The sequence below is a fragment of the Rhinichthys klamathensis genome, unplaced genomic scaffold, assembly GCF_029890125.1.
Source record: "Rhinichthys klamathensis goyatoka isolate OS25496 unplaced genomic scaffold, OSU_Roscu_1.1 h1tg000548l_1, whole genome shotgun sequence".
In the NCBI taxonomy this organism is placed as follows: domain Eukaryota; kingdom Metazoa; phylum Chordata; class Actinopteri; order Cypriniformes; family Leuciscidae; genus Rhinichthys; species Rhinichthys klamathensis.
In genome coordinates this window covers 284,504-297,469 of record NW_026607019.1, presented here as the reverse complement: position 1 = coordinate 297,469, position 12,966 = coordinate 284,504, and the positions used below count along the sequence as shown (strand labels likewise).

Here is a 12,966-nt window from a genome sequence, read left to right as displayed (position 1 = left end):
CAGCATGTCATCTAGATTGATCAGGAGGATCACACTCTGCACAATATAACGCTCAACCCCTTCTGTGTCCTTATGAGGTTCATTTTTGACAAGCTGTGGGCTAAATCGGAGAGTCAGTGTGGATTTTAAACAACTCGCATAATAGCTATATGCAACTGATGCTTAATGTCCATTGAAAGTGCTAAATCAAAAACAATAACTGAAGGTAATATCAGTTTGTCTCTCCCCCAAAAAGTCAGTTTAAGAGCCTCCTCAATTTGACTATATTTATCATTATATATTTATTTTTTTACTGTCAACTGTCACACACATGGTAAAACAAAATAAATACACATAAATATTAAAAACTTCGTATAATCTCAGTCATGCTCTAGGCTAAGCAGGTCCCTATAATTTATCTGAGGAGAATAGGGTTAAAATCATACCCATATCCAGTAAGAACTTCCATTAAAGGCTGCTCTGTTCAGTTTCCACGGTGACATGTGGTTGTTTACCCATCAAGATGAGATGCTATACAATAACAAATGGTCATGTTAAAGGCATGCTGATATTATTAACATAAATTGTGCATCGTATGCCTGAAAGAAAAGAACATCTAATCCAAACAATTATAAGGTGCCAGTTTTCAGTTGTGAAAACAGACAGGCAGATAGAGAGATAACTTTCCTGACTAAATAAAAAACAAACCTTAAAAGGAATGTTGTGGAAACCAAAAATTGTTAGCTGGGACAAAAGTTATCTAATTTCAAACCAAGCATCTTTCTGTTGGTCAACACCATGCTTGAACAATCTTTCGCCCTGAAATTCCAGATCTCAGGAATTCCTGCTGAATATGACTGGATTTCACCTACGAATTCACCGATCAATGATAAACCACACAGGCCAATCAATTTATTTCATGAGTGAAAAAATAATGTGGTTATGGAGATTGTGAATGCTTCATGGTCATGTTATATGTACACGAATTTAATTTTAAATATTAAGCAGAGTTCACTGATGTCATGTGTAAAATGTTTTAAAGTTTTAAACAGAAGTTATTTCTTCCCTGTTGTGACATAAATCAGAGTTAAAATGCTTCTCCAACCAGAATTTTTTTTTTATGGCAGGACTTGATTTCGTCCATGGAGAACTGATTGGATGGATGCTATTGGTCAGGTTGTCCGGCCCTCACACCAGTAAACACGTTATCAGAGAAGAGATGTTGCAAGAGGTAGTGGAAGCTAATTTGATTAAAGATTAAGAATGCACTTTTTTGTTTAAAAAAAAAATGAGCACAGATTAATAGTTTATAACAAATACTGCAATATTCCATACAGATAAAGAATGGACAATTTTGATTTCATGGAGACAGATGAAAAAGTTGCTCCTTTAAAAAGCTGTAGAAAATACTAATGCTTTTAACAATTCATGGGCTGCCTGCTGTGAAACTTTTCATTTTCGTGACATATTTGGAACTGCATGATGGAAACTTATGCGAATAAGGCCTTTAGTGTAGCTTGCTGGCATTAAAAACAACAACATTTAAAGCCAGTGCCCTGTCCACTTCTCAGTGCAGCAACCTCATGCTGTCTCACACCAGGCATCAAAAAACATTGATGACAGCATTAAATGATGGTGGTCAATTAAGTGCTTGCAGAAGAGGCTGTTAGCATTTCAAAGCTTTCCGAGAAAGTGGGCCTTGAAGGGCTTTTCAACTGAGATACCCCACAAAGTCTCTCAGCATGACTCACTGTGGGCTGTAACATAAAGAACAGACCGAGAGCACAATTCCATTTCCCCTTCATGGAGGCTGAAGTGGTGCTTTGATCTGCAAATTTTATCAATAGCGACCAAACCATTTCCAGCCTCAAGTGCTTTCAACAGTTTAGTACATACATATATAAGCATCAACTGATACTCCATAATCTAACAGAGTATACATTTCTGCTGGTTATTGCGTAGGGTCACAGACAGTTTACTGTCAGGGATTTATTGTGTCGCACAACACAGTTATATTGTGTTCTATTGTTTTTTTATAGACGTCGCTCGTGTCCGCTGTAGACATGAAGAAATTTTGGTAAATGTTTAGATGTATTTGTCTGTGGAACAGAAAAATAAGCATTTTCACAGAGAGGAGCGAGCACCAGTGGCTGTCAAGATAATAAAAACTACACAATATACGCTTCCATAATCCAAGCCCTCTACATTCAAATGATGTGTGCAAGGAATAGACTAAAATATAAATAATTAAACCGAAGAACTATCCTTTTACTCTCGATAGTACGCACTTAGAGCACATCTCTGCCCCCCAATGGATGAGACACACAAAGAAACACACTTCTATAAGCTTGTAAGGTTATTATATATATATGCCAATTTTATATATCTATTTAATTTTTACTTTAAAGGGATACTCCACCCAAAAATGAAAATTCTGTCATTCACTCACCCTCAAGTTGTTGCAAACCTGTATGAGTTTCTTTCTTCTGCTGAACACAAAGGAAGATATTTTGAAGAACGATTGGAACCAAACAGTTGTTTGGCACCATTGACTTCCATAGTAGAAAAAAAAAAAAATACTATGGAAGTCAATGGTGCCAAAGTTCCAATCGTTCTTCAAAATAACTTCCTTTGTGTTCAGAAGAAAGAAACTCATACAGGTTTGCAACAACTTGAGGGTGAGTAAATGACAGAATTTTCATTTTTGGGTGGAGTATCCCTTTAAAGTACAGTTACACAAGGAAATTTATGCAGATGAATAAACTATTCAAATAAAAGTTACTTACAAATATGAGGATCCAATAAACCCACAGAAGATAATTTAAGGTATGAAACTAGACATTAAAAAAAAGTGACTCTTGCTCTAATAAATCTGCACTAAACAAGTAGTTTGTTTTAAATAAGTAATCATAGGTTAGTTTCTGTAAAGATTCATTTTTTATTAATTGTCCACAGGGCCAGCAATGCATGGATACAATAATGGTTTCATTTAGGAAATCAGTTTAACACTGCAAAGTACAGCAAAACCAAATCTGTTAGTTTTTTTTTTTGAGAGAGCGAGAGAGAGAGAAAAAGAGAGAAAGAGAAAGATTAGACCTGCTATTGTAACCGTTTATTGCTCAGACCGGAACGCGGAATTTAAAATTGAAAAAAAAAAAAAAAGAAAAAAAAAAAAGGGACTTTCTAAAACACTTATTAAATCACTTTTTAGCTCATACATGCACACAATCATTCACGACAGTCAGTCTCCAGGAGGCACACTAAAGATCTTGGTTAAAAAAAGGAATTAAGAAAATAAAGCAAAGAAGAAACAAAAGTCCATAAAAAAGGTCTCTGATCATCTACCGGACCATATCCAGTGAATGTTTGGGCTCCCCATAAAGCGGGATAAAAGGTTTAATCAGATGATACTCATCCTACCCTCTTCACAACCTACCACCTCCCTCATTTGCTGGCTTAGCTCAGCACAGGAAGCATTACCAATCCCAAACTCCCCCAATCTTGATCAAGTTTTAGGTTACAGATACCACTGATACAGTAGATTGGCTCCGCTGTCTTTAGTCAAGGAGTTAAAGATCAGCTCTCCTGCTTGTCTTTGACCAGCAGGACCGTGTGCTGCCCTCCACTGGACACTGATAGAACTACACGGTTCTCCAGCTGCTTGCCTGTCATTTCCACTGGGCTCCATTCATCCTCCTCTTCTCCTGTACCCAGCTGCAGGTTGGTACCCATTCCCCAGGAAAACACAGAGCCTGGCCAACAGATACCGAAAACACAGCTTTAAAGCAAGATCAAAACAAGCCAACAGTACATTCTATGTTATTTGTTAATGTCCTAAAAAAAAAAACTGCTGTGAAGGGGTACAATTAATGTAATCAGTGGTTGAGGATACATTTGTGAACAATACACAGACTACGTCATTTGCTGCTTTTGCCATTTAAAAATACAGGGACAAACAATGCTACAACCCAAACGGTATCAAACTATAAATGCACTGATCAGTTTTGATTAGATAAATGTGTTTAAATATCTGCCATAAAAGCACACTACCGTTCTATTCAAAAGTTTGGAGTCAGTAAAGTTTTTTTTTGTTTGTTTGTTGTTGAAAAAATTCACACTTAATCAGCAATGATGCATTTAAGGCCATGTCCACACAAATACGTTTTCGTTTGAAAACGCATCTTTTTCTCTCCGTTTTGGCCCTCCGTCCACACTGAGACGGCATTTATATGAAATGAAAACAAAGCTTTTTGAAAACACTCTCCAAAGTTTACTGTAGTGTGGACCACGAAAACGGAGGTATTTAAAAACGATGATGTAAGTTTAGTCATGTGACACACTGTACCAATAGATATCCATATTTATACCGGTATTGTGCCTATTATGTTCTATTCACTTTCACACTGTTGCTAAAATGTGTTATTTTGCACACTCTTCAGATCACAGTCCTGCAAAGATGACAGAACATTTACTCACATTTGCTGTCCTGCGGCAAAACATGAGCAGTTGCGTTTTAGACCAAACATATGGTGACTGAGTGCAACCTGGACGCATCAGTAAATGGGGAGATATTTTGCTAAATAAAATGATCCTGTCAGAAAAATTGTGATAACTTTATTTTTCCATCTGTATCATCTCAGTGAGCTTTTGTGAGGTTTTATGCATGCGCAGTAAGGTGAATTTAGCGGTTTCAGGCATTTTTCAAAAGTTTCTCATCCACAATGAGCCGTCGGAAAACACTAGTGTGGACAGAGCGTTTTGAAATGAAAACGCCGTTTTTAAATGTATCTGGATTAAAGTAGACCGTGATCAAAAGTGACATTTAATGTTACAAATGTACTATTCGTTTGAACTTTCTATTCAAAGAATCCTGAATAAAAATGCATCACCGTTTCCACAAAATTTTAAGCAGCTGTTTTCAACATTAACAAGAAATGTTTCTTGAGCACCAAGTCAGCATATTAGAATAGTTTCTGAAGGATCATGTGACACTGGAGTAATGGTGCTAAAAATGAGCTTAGCCTTAACAGGAATAAGTTAAATTTTAAAATACAAGTAATTTTAAATTGCAATAATTTCATGCAATATTACTGCCTTTTTGGTACTTTTGCAAAAAAGAACAAAGTTTCTCTGGGAAATGCAATACTTTTGCAAGAGAATCTACCATCTCATTTTATCCCCCCACATCACCATGTGCTTAGGGGCTCCGTAGTTTACTATATTTTTGATCAAATAATTGCAGTCTTGGTGAGCATAAGAGATTTCTTTAGGTTCTCTATGTGTATATATACCAAATTTGCATGTGGTCTGAAACCATTTACAATGCATATCAAGTTTTGTATAACAACTTGTAGAGGCAAAAAATATTTAGAATTAGTCAAAATGAACCTGAAGTCAAAAAGGTCTGTTTAGGATTATTTGAAGGGGTTGGAGTGCATCTAAACCAGGACAGGGTGTATTCCCACCTTGTTTGGTTACAGCGAAGCTCACAGAGGCACCACAGGCAATGACCTGAGCGTCACTGATCCCAGTGACAGGTGTGGGCTCACTCTTCTCCCCAGCATCCTTCCCCAGGCCCAGACGGCCATACTCCGCCCGACCAAGACTGTACACTTGTCCTGTGGATGAAGTCAGCAGTTGAACATCATCTGATGCACTGGTGGAACACATGATTTAGTGCCAGCGCAACAAATTTTCATACAAGTATTACAAACGAGGTTTATGGATGACTTGCCTTCTGAATTCAGGCACACCGTGTGATGCTGCCCGCCAGAGAAACCCACCCAGGAGGTGGTGGAGTTCTTGAAAGAACCAAGTTTCAAAGGAACAAAGCAGGTATCTGTGCTTTGGGTGCCTGTAAAAAAAGAAAAGAAAAGAAAATATATATATATATATATAAAAAAAACATCTCTAAAAAGACTGCAAAAGATAGACCATTCATTCTTCAGGACTGATTGAGCTAAGAATCTTACCAAGCTGGTGGTAATTGGACAGGCCAAATCCATAGACGTGCCCCTCTTTAGACACAGCAAAGGTGAAGTACGCTCCACAGAAGACATCCGTGAAGATGACCTTCCCCCGTGGCTTAATGATAACCATCTGCGGCTCCAGCAGTCTCACTGACACAGAAAGAAGAAAAATTATGTGAACACTGTAGAAGACAACGAACTTAAAGGTGGTAACTGGAAGAGGATAAGACCACTGAATTATTTATTCCATTACCATTCAAACATGTGGGGTCAACATTTTTGAAAGAAATTAACACTTTTCATCAAGGATGCATTAAATTAATCAAAAGTGACAAGATATTAAGTGTTATAAAAGATTTATATTTTAAATACTTTTTTTCTGGATTCTTTGATGAATAGAAAGTTCAAAAGAACAGCATCACAGACTCCACAAAAATATTAAGCAGCACAACTTCTCAACATTAAGATATTTCTAGAGCACCAAACTGTCAATTGTAATATTTCACAACGATATTGTCTCCACTGTAATTTTTTTAAATCAATGCAGTCTTGGGGAGGGAGAAAAAAAAAAAAAGTTTAAAAACCATTCACAAATTTTGGGGTCAGTAAGATTGTTTTAGAGCATATTTGAAAACCAACAACATTCAGAAAATAAGCCAAAATTGCAAATAAATAAAATTATTAAGGGCTGGAACTAACAATTATTCTTTCAATCTATTCCCGAATAATCCTTTGGTTAATTTACCAATAAATAACTAATTAATGTATGAATTTTTACCTAATGATACCATTTATGACAAGATGAGGTTTGTGTAAGCCTAATTAGGAATGGGGTTTACAACGGCTGCGTTTAGTCACTTTTTGGGCAATTGCTTAAGTGTGAATCCTGAAATATTTAGTTAATTCAGAAGATTAAAGTAGTTACTTAGATAATGTTCATTCAGCTGTATGATCAAACAGCTGAAGTCACAACCTGAAATCTAACTAACCATAGAGGTGTCCATAAAACTGTTTACAACGATTGACTGCTCGTTATTAAATAAATGAGCCCATTTGAGGGGTGAGTTCATCCATTAGATATTATAAATAACCAACAACAGCGTTAAGTGCTTTGTAACCGGTTGTAGAGAGTATGTTTGAGCCACGCGTCTTGCAGCCTCGCGCCCACTGCAGTTCGTAACTGAAAGCTATATGAACGCAGCCGTATTAAGCACAAAACATGGGACTGACAACAGTCCTGAATAGAAGTTGTGCCGCTGTGGTAGGCCTCTGGCATTTCAGTTTTACAGAATGTGCAGGGCACCATTTTATTTGGTCTCCGTTAAAAAAAATTCACACACTTTAGATTGGGTTCAATAATTTTGTAATAAAGGCCGAGAGTCTGAGCTGCCATCATTAGGGACGACCATAAACAGCGCAACGAATAGACTAATTTACGTAATCTGTTGTGCTGACATGTTATTCCAGCCCTAAAATTATTCATTCACATTCCAGTAGAGACAATTCGATCAACATGGAGATACATACTCAACCCCTTCCTGCCTCCGCGATTAGCAAAGTGCTCAGCCACACGGCCAAGCTGGCCTTGTTCTCCACATCCAGAGGTGTACAGCTCTCCACTCACAGTCAGCATCACCAAATGGTCATTTCCTTCAGAATGAATTAAAAACTTCATAAAAAAGATTTCACAGAGACTGACTACTAAAGTCAAAGCTTGAATTCCTATGACCGACCTGAGACTATTTTAACCACAGGCTTTTCTATAGGAACTTTGACAGGCAATGTGCATTTTTTCATGGGCTCCAGGAGTCCAATGACACCATTATTGTCCTGCAACAGAAAGGAGAGGTCAATCAAAACTGGTACAACATTTCCGCTTCGTAACAGTATACAAAAAGGCTATACTCACTCTAAAAGAGCCCCAGACATAGACCGTTCCCTGATCCGTGAGGGCAGCGGTGTGACTGTCTCCTGCAGAAACCTGCAAAACTTTTTCCCCAAGGTCCACCTTAGCTGGCACCATCTCTGAGCCCTCCTCGGATGTGTCACGACCCAGAGCACCCTCATCATTACAGCCAAATGTATAAATCTACACAGGAATAAGACAACAAGGAGGACATCAGAAAAAAACTAAATCATTTTAATTTTAATAATAATAATAATAATTTTGAGTTTTGAAGTCAGCGATTAATGATTTGTTTGCTCTGCTTACATTTCCAGTGTCGCTGAGGCAGACTGTGTGCATGCCTCCAGCCACAGCCTGCACGATACCCTCAGGAAGAGTCACCAGAGCTGGTTTCTTCCTCTCCAGCACATCCTCCCCCAGGCCAAGCTGCCCAACATCACCCTGTCCGAGAACAAGCACCAGGCCCTTCTCCTGGCCATGACTACTGTGAGAGACTACAAACGTCCACAGAAAAAGAATGCATGAGTTTTCAGGCCTGGATATTACAGAAAAACAAATTCTACATTTTTGTTCTTATTTCATTCCATTTCCGATATGCGCTGTCCAAGCGCTTGACCAATCACAACAGACTGGGGCATCTGACAATCAATCAGACAAAGATAGACCGAATCTTTTATCGAACCATTTCAGACGCTGCGAGAAAAGAGGTAATGCTGCAATGCATATAAGAAAATGTGTTTTTTTTTTACCTTGGATGCATGTTACCCTATTTTAGGAGACCTCCACAACAAAATTAAGAATGTTTAGGCTAAATGGCACAATAGGGACACTTTCAATATGACAAGAAAATAGAGACTGGACGGCTTACCTTTATGTTTTTTCACAACTGTTGAGTTCTCAGATGCTGCAATCTTTGGTCTCTTTACAGCTTTTTTTGCAGGCATGGTGACTCCAAATTATTGACAAAAATCTAAAACTATGAATAAAGACATGTTAAACTTCATCAAGGCCAAACTAAACAACATTTGAGGCCTACACGTAAGACAGTCCAGGACAGCTATCAAGTCAAGAAGGCTAGTTTCACTTATTACTATATGAAGTACTTCAAACTCCTAAGAAACAAAAACTTTCCAGGATCTGCACTGCTGTACAAGGTCACATACTGGCTACACATTGTCTGCGTCTCAAAACCTAAAAGGCAGTATACTTAAAGCACAATGTGCGCCAATTTGGTCTCATAGGTGCAAACTGTTGCTGTTTTTTTGTGTGTGTATCATAACAGCTAAAAATATAGGCAACTTACTAGGTTTTGAGACCGCCACTTTTTTCTGGCGCTGACTTCACAGACTATGACTGACAGCAGCAAATGTTTGATGGCGGTTTATCGGTCAAACATGGTATTGGAAAGGACAGACGATGGTCTTATTCTTTCAGCTTTTAAACATAACTTAGATGCAGGAAATGAATCTAAACATGGCGGAATAGGACCCGAGTTCAAGTTTAAAGTCATTTAGCAACAACCCGCTAAAAGTTTAAACAGATCAAGCCTTATAAAGCGACACTCTGGAGAGTCTACACGGTTCAGACTTGTAACGTTACCATTCAGTTTGACGACAAATTACTTAATAACTTACACCGCACAAACATCAAACTTCAAATGAGATTAAGAGCAATGAATGAATTAAACAGACTTGTTCGGTAACACATTTCACAAGCACATTGGATAAAATTGACCTTGCCTATGAAAGAAAATTGTATTATCTTACCGTCGGTAGGCAGCTGAGAAGATAACCTACAATTATGAACAATAATTGCCCAGGTTCAATGATTTTGCTGGCTCGAGGAGGTTTGTGAACAACAGTAACTCCTTGTAAGAGTGTAACGCACGCGTGTCTCACTCCAGCCTTGCTGCTTCATGTATTTCACTGGAATCGCGCTAATAAACAAATGTGCAGGCGCCGCCTATTGGAAAGGCGGGAGGTTTTTACAGTTAAATATTACACGATCTTTTTTTATTTTAGGGGTATTTTAAACTATTTTAAATATTTTTTACATTTTTAAATATTTTAAAATATATGCCACAACTGAGAATGAGAAAAGCTGCAGGTAGATACACCACAACCAAATAAATAAATAAATAAAATCCAAAAGAACATTTATAATTATGTGGTGGGCTTTTTTTTTTAAATCAATGCAAAAGGTTTGTAAAGAGAATATTATCATTATTATTTTACCTTTATATTAGGATTAATTATATCATATTATGGTATTTACTAACATTTTGATTTTTTTTATATATTTTCATAATTTTAGTAATTGTATGTTTTAATTAATTTAATATTTCTATTTAGCCTTAATTTATTTTTATTTCAGTTTTAGTAATTTTACTTAAAATTATTTAAGTTATTTAACGAGGCAAAAGGTTGTCGTCTAATTTTACTAATTTATTTGATATCAACTTAACTTCAATCAAAAATGAAAACCATTTTTTAATACTGTAGTTTAAGTTAACAATAACAATACTGGGTAGACATCTAAAAGTGACTACAGATGTAAAAATGACCATATACATTTGTGACAAATGCAGAAATTAGGAATATTACCCATTTATGGCCCTTTGTTGGCACCAACAGTGCTCTCTAAAACCTCATAGCATCTTTGATGTTATTTGCTAATTGTGGCACATTTTTATCTTCTTTGCAACGTATTAAGCACATAGTATGTTTATTTTCGCAACTGCAATTTTGCAACTGTGATTTCTCATATTTGCAATGTAATATCTCATGTGGACATTACATCTCAAAACTGTGAAAAAAGGGGCCCAGTAAAGACTGCAATCGGTTAACAATTTTGATTAACATCTTTATTTCTGAAATTCAGGTCCCCAGAAGAACGGTGGCACAGATTATGTGGCTTTAAATTATAAAATGTGAATCATTACCTATTAGATTCTGTGCACAAAACCATACAGTCAATATGTCATAAAAATGCATGTTGCAAGTAAAAAAAAAAAAAAAAGCAACACGAACATTATTGGTAAGCATTTTAATTTAGGGTTTAGTGTTTACATCTAAACAGCAAATTTACTGTCAGTTTCACATATAATTAAAAAGCAAGAATATACAACGCTACATTACAATGGAACATTCTGCTCCCATTCTTGTAGTGCTGAATAATACACTAATAATTTTGTGCTTAAAAAAATAGTAACCTATATGAGTTTCAATATATTTAAAATATTTTTCAAAATAAAAGGAAGACAAGATATACACAAACAGGCAGGTTCATCTACAGAATAGATCTGTACAGCAGAGCAATTCCTATAATCCTACTGGCCAAAAACAACATAAATGACAAAATAATTGCAGAAAATGAAGAAGAGTTCCTGCCGCAATAACCTCCCTGTCTACAGTACTTTACAAAGACTTCATTTTTAGAGCTATATCAGTGCGTGCCCAGACTAAATTCATTCTCCTTTTAAATGGGTAATAAATAAACAGGAAATCCTTTTTATTTAGAAATAAAATATTTTGTAAACATAATTTGGACACCTTTTAAAACTGAAATAGCTGGACTTCACTTTTACAGAAGGTGATAAGATTAATAAAAAATAAAAAAAGATTGTTAAAGATAATAGATCACAGTTTCGCTGTAGATCAATAGTGAGATATGAAACGCTTACATTCTATCTAAAAAATGACCCTATCTTCCTCTATTCTTCTCTATGACTTCTCAAACTGTGAAGACCACAAAGTAGGGGGGATCTGTAACCCTGTCTTGAATAAAGAGAACCAAAGCCAAAGTTATGAAACAAAAAAAATCTTGAGCCTTAAAGTATCTAAGTTAAAAAGTCCCAAACTAAGAAAAATTACAGCAGCCTATACAAACATACACAAATACACAATTAATGTCCAGGCTCAGGCCTTATTCTTGCAGTTCTTCTGTCTGCCCCGCTATTTGTCATTAACTAACACTTACTGTAGTATTACTGTATTTATTATTGTCACATCATTATTATTACTATTATTTTTAACTTTGTTACACTTCCCTGAAAGGAAATAAAGTTTATCATATGAAGTAAAAGCAGAAAAAAAGGCCATTTAGAGAGTAGAGAGAGGAATTTCTGCCATTGGCACAAGTAACATCCTCTAATAAGTCCTTCATCGCCTCTCTGTCTTGGCACGTGGGTCCCCTAAAGTCCAGGAGAAATACTGCATCTGTCCCCCAGAGGTCACCCGTCCCACACATCAGTGGGTGGACAACTGAGAAACGGTCTGTTTTATTTTTGATTCGATTCGTTTCTGAATGCTCCAGGTGACCCTGTGCATTTGAAGTAGTACATTCATAGTAAAAGCAGTCTGAGAGGTGCTCTGACACCCGGAGGCTCCTCACCAGAAGAAAACAGCCATTTCATCCCAATATCCACCGGCCTTTAAGTACTTCATTTTCCAGTTAAAGACGCAGCTAAGGACGATGGAATCTAGAAACGACACAAATCCACATAAAAATGCAAATAAATGGTTCGATGCTTTGCAGTTCTCTGTAATTTTAGGTTGCAAGTAACAATACACTTACCTTGTGTAAATTCTGCTTTCCTCATGCACTTCCATCTCAGAGCTCTTAAACTCGTTGAGCTCTTTCCGAATAGCAGCCTAAACAGGTTAAGAGTTGGTCAGTGTTGGTGGTAACATTACAAGTAACGTGAGTTATGTAATCAGATTACTTTTATCCAAGTAACTAATGAACGCACTACTTTTACATTTATAACAAAAAAAATCACTGAGTTACTAAGTTAAGATAAGTTTTGTTTTCCCATTTATTTACTGACAGGACCCCTGTCCCCATGTTGAAAAAAATCATGAGTAAGTGCAGAGGTGTTGTGTGCGCTGTGTAAACATGATGGTTATTGTAGTTCTAGACTAAATGTGAGCATGCATTTACATTTCACTTGCACAAAAACAGATGAAACCAGTGAAATGCAAACCTGCATTAATTAAATATGTTAAATTATACAAATACACCATGTATTTAATCTCACTTTATTAATCGATGTCTTTGCTGCTGACCTTTGATGATCCAATTTAAGGAAGGAATTAACATTTTAAGCTAAAA

General features: G+C 36.6%; 2 protein-coding genes across 7 annotated transcripts in view; both read right to left on the bottom strand.

The window, feature by feature from the left end:
* Positions 1 to 3,296: 3,296 nt before the first annotated feature.
* rcc1 (regulator of chromosome condensation 1) lies at positions 3,297 to 9,766 on the bottom strand. Its single transcript, XM_056238935.1, has 10 exons — positions 9,621 to 9,766; positions 8,723 to 8,830; positions 8,161 to 8,348; positions 7,858 to 8,037; positions 7,682 to 7,778; positions 7,476 to 7,598; positions 5,952 to 6,098; positions 5,714 to 5,833; positions 5,445 to 5,597; positions 3,297 to 3,731 (listed from the first exon to the last, which is right to left on the bottom strand). The coding sequence occupies exons 2-10, from the start codon at positions 8,796 to 8,798 to the stop codon at positions 3,556 to 3,558; spliced, it is 1,260 nt and encodes a 419-aa protein (XP_056094910.1). The 5' UTR covers positions 8,799 to 8,830; positions 9,621 to 9,766; the 3' UTR covers positions 3,297 to 3,555.
* A 1,123-nt stretch (positions 9,767 to 10,889) lies between these two features.
* phactr4b (phosphatase and actin regulator 4b) overlaps positions 10,890 to 12,966 on the bottom strand; it is a 66,841-nt gene continuing 64,764 nt past the window's right edge. For all 6 annotated transcript variants that reach the window (XM_056238904.1, XM_056238905.1, XM_056238906.1 and 3 more), the window contains 2 exons: positions 12,430 to 12,506; positions 10,890 to 12,334 (listed from right to left, as the gene is read on the bottom strand). In XM_056238904.1, the coding sequence (XP_056094879.1) occupies positions 12,319 to 12,334; positions 12,430 to 12,506 (93 nt within the window). In that variant the 3' untranslated portion in view covers positions 10,890 to 12,318. The remainder of the gene's footprint in view (positions 12,335 to 12,429; positions 12,507 to 12,966) is intronic.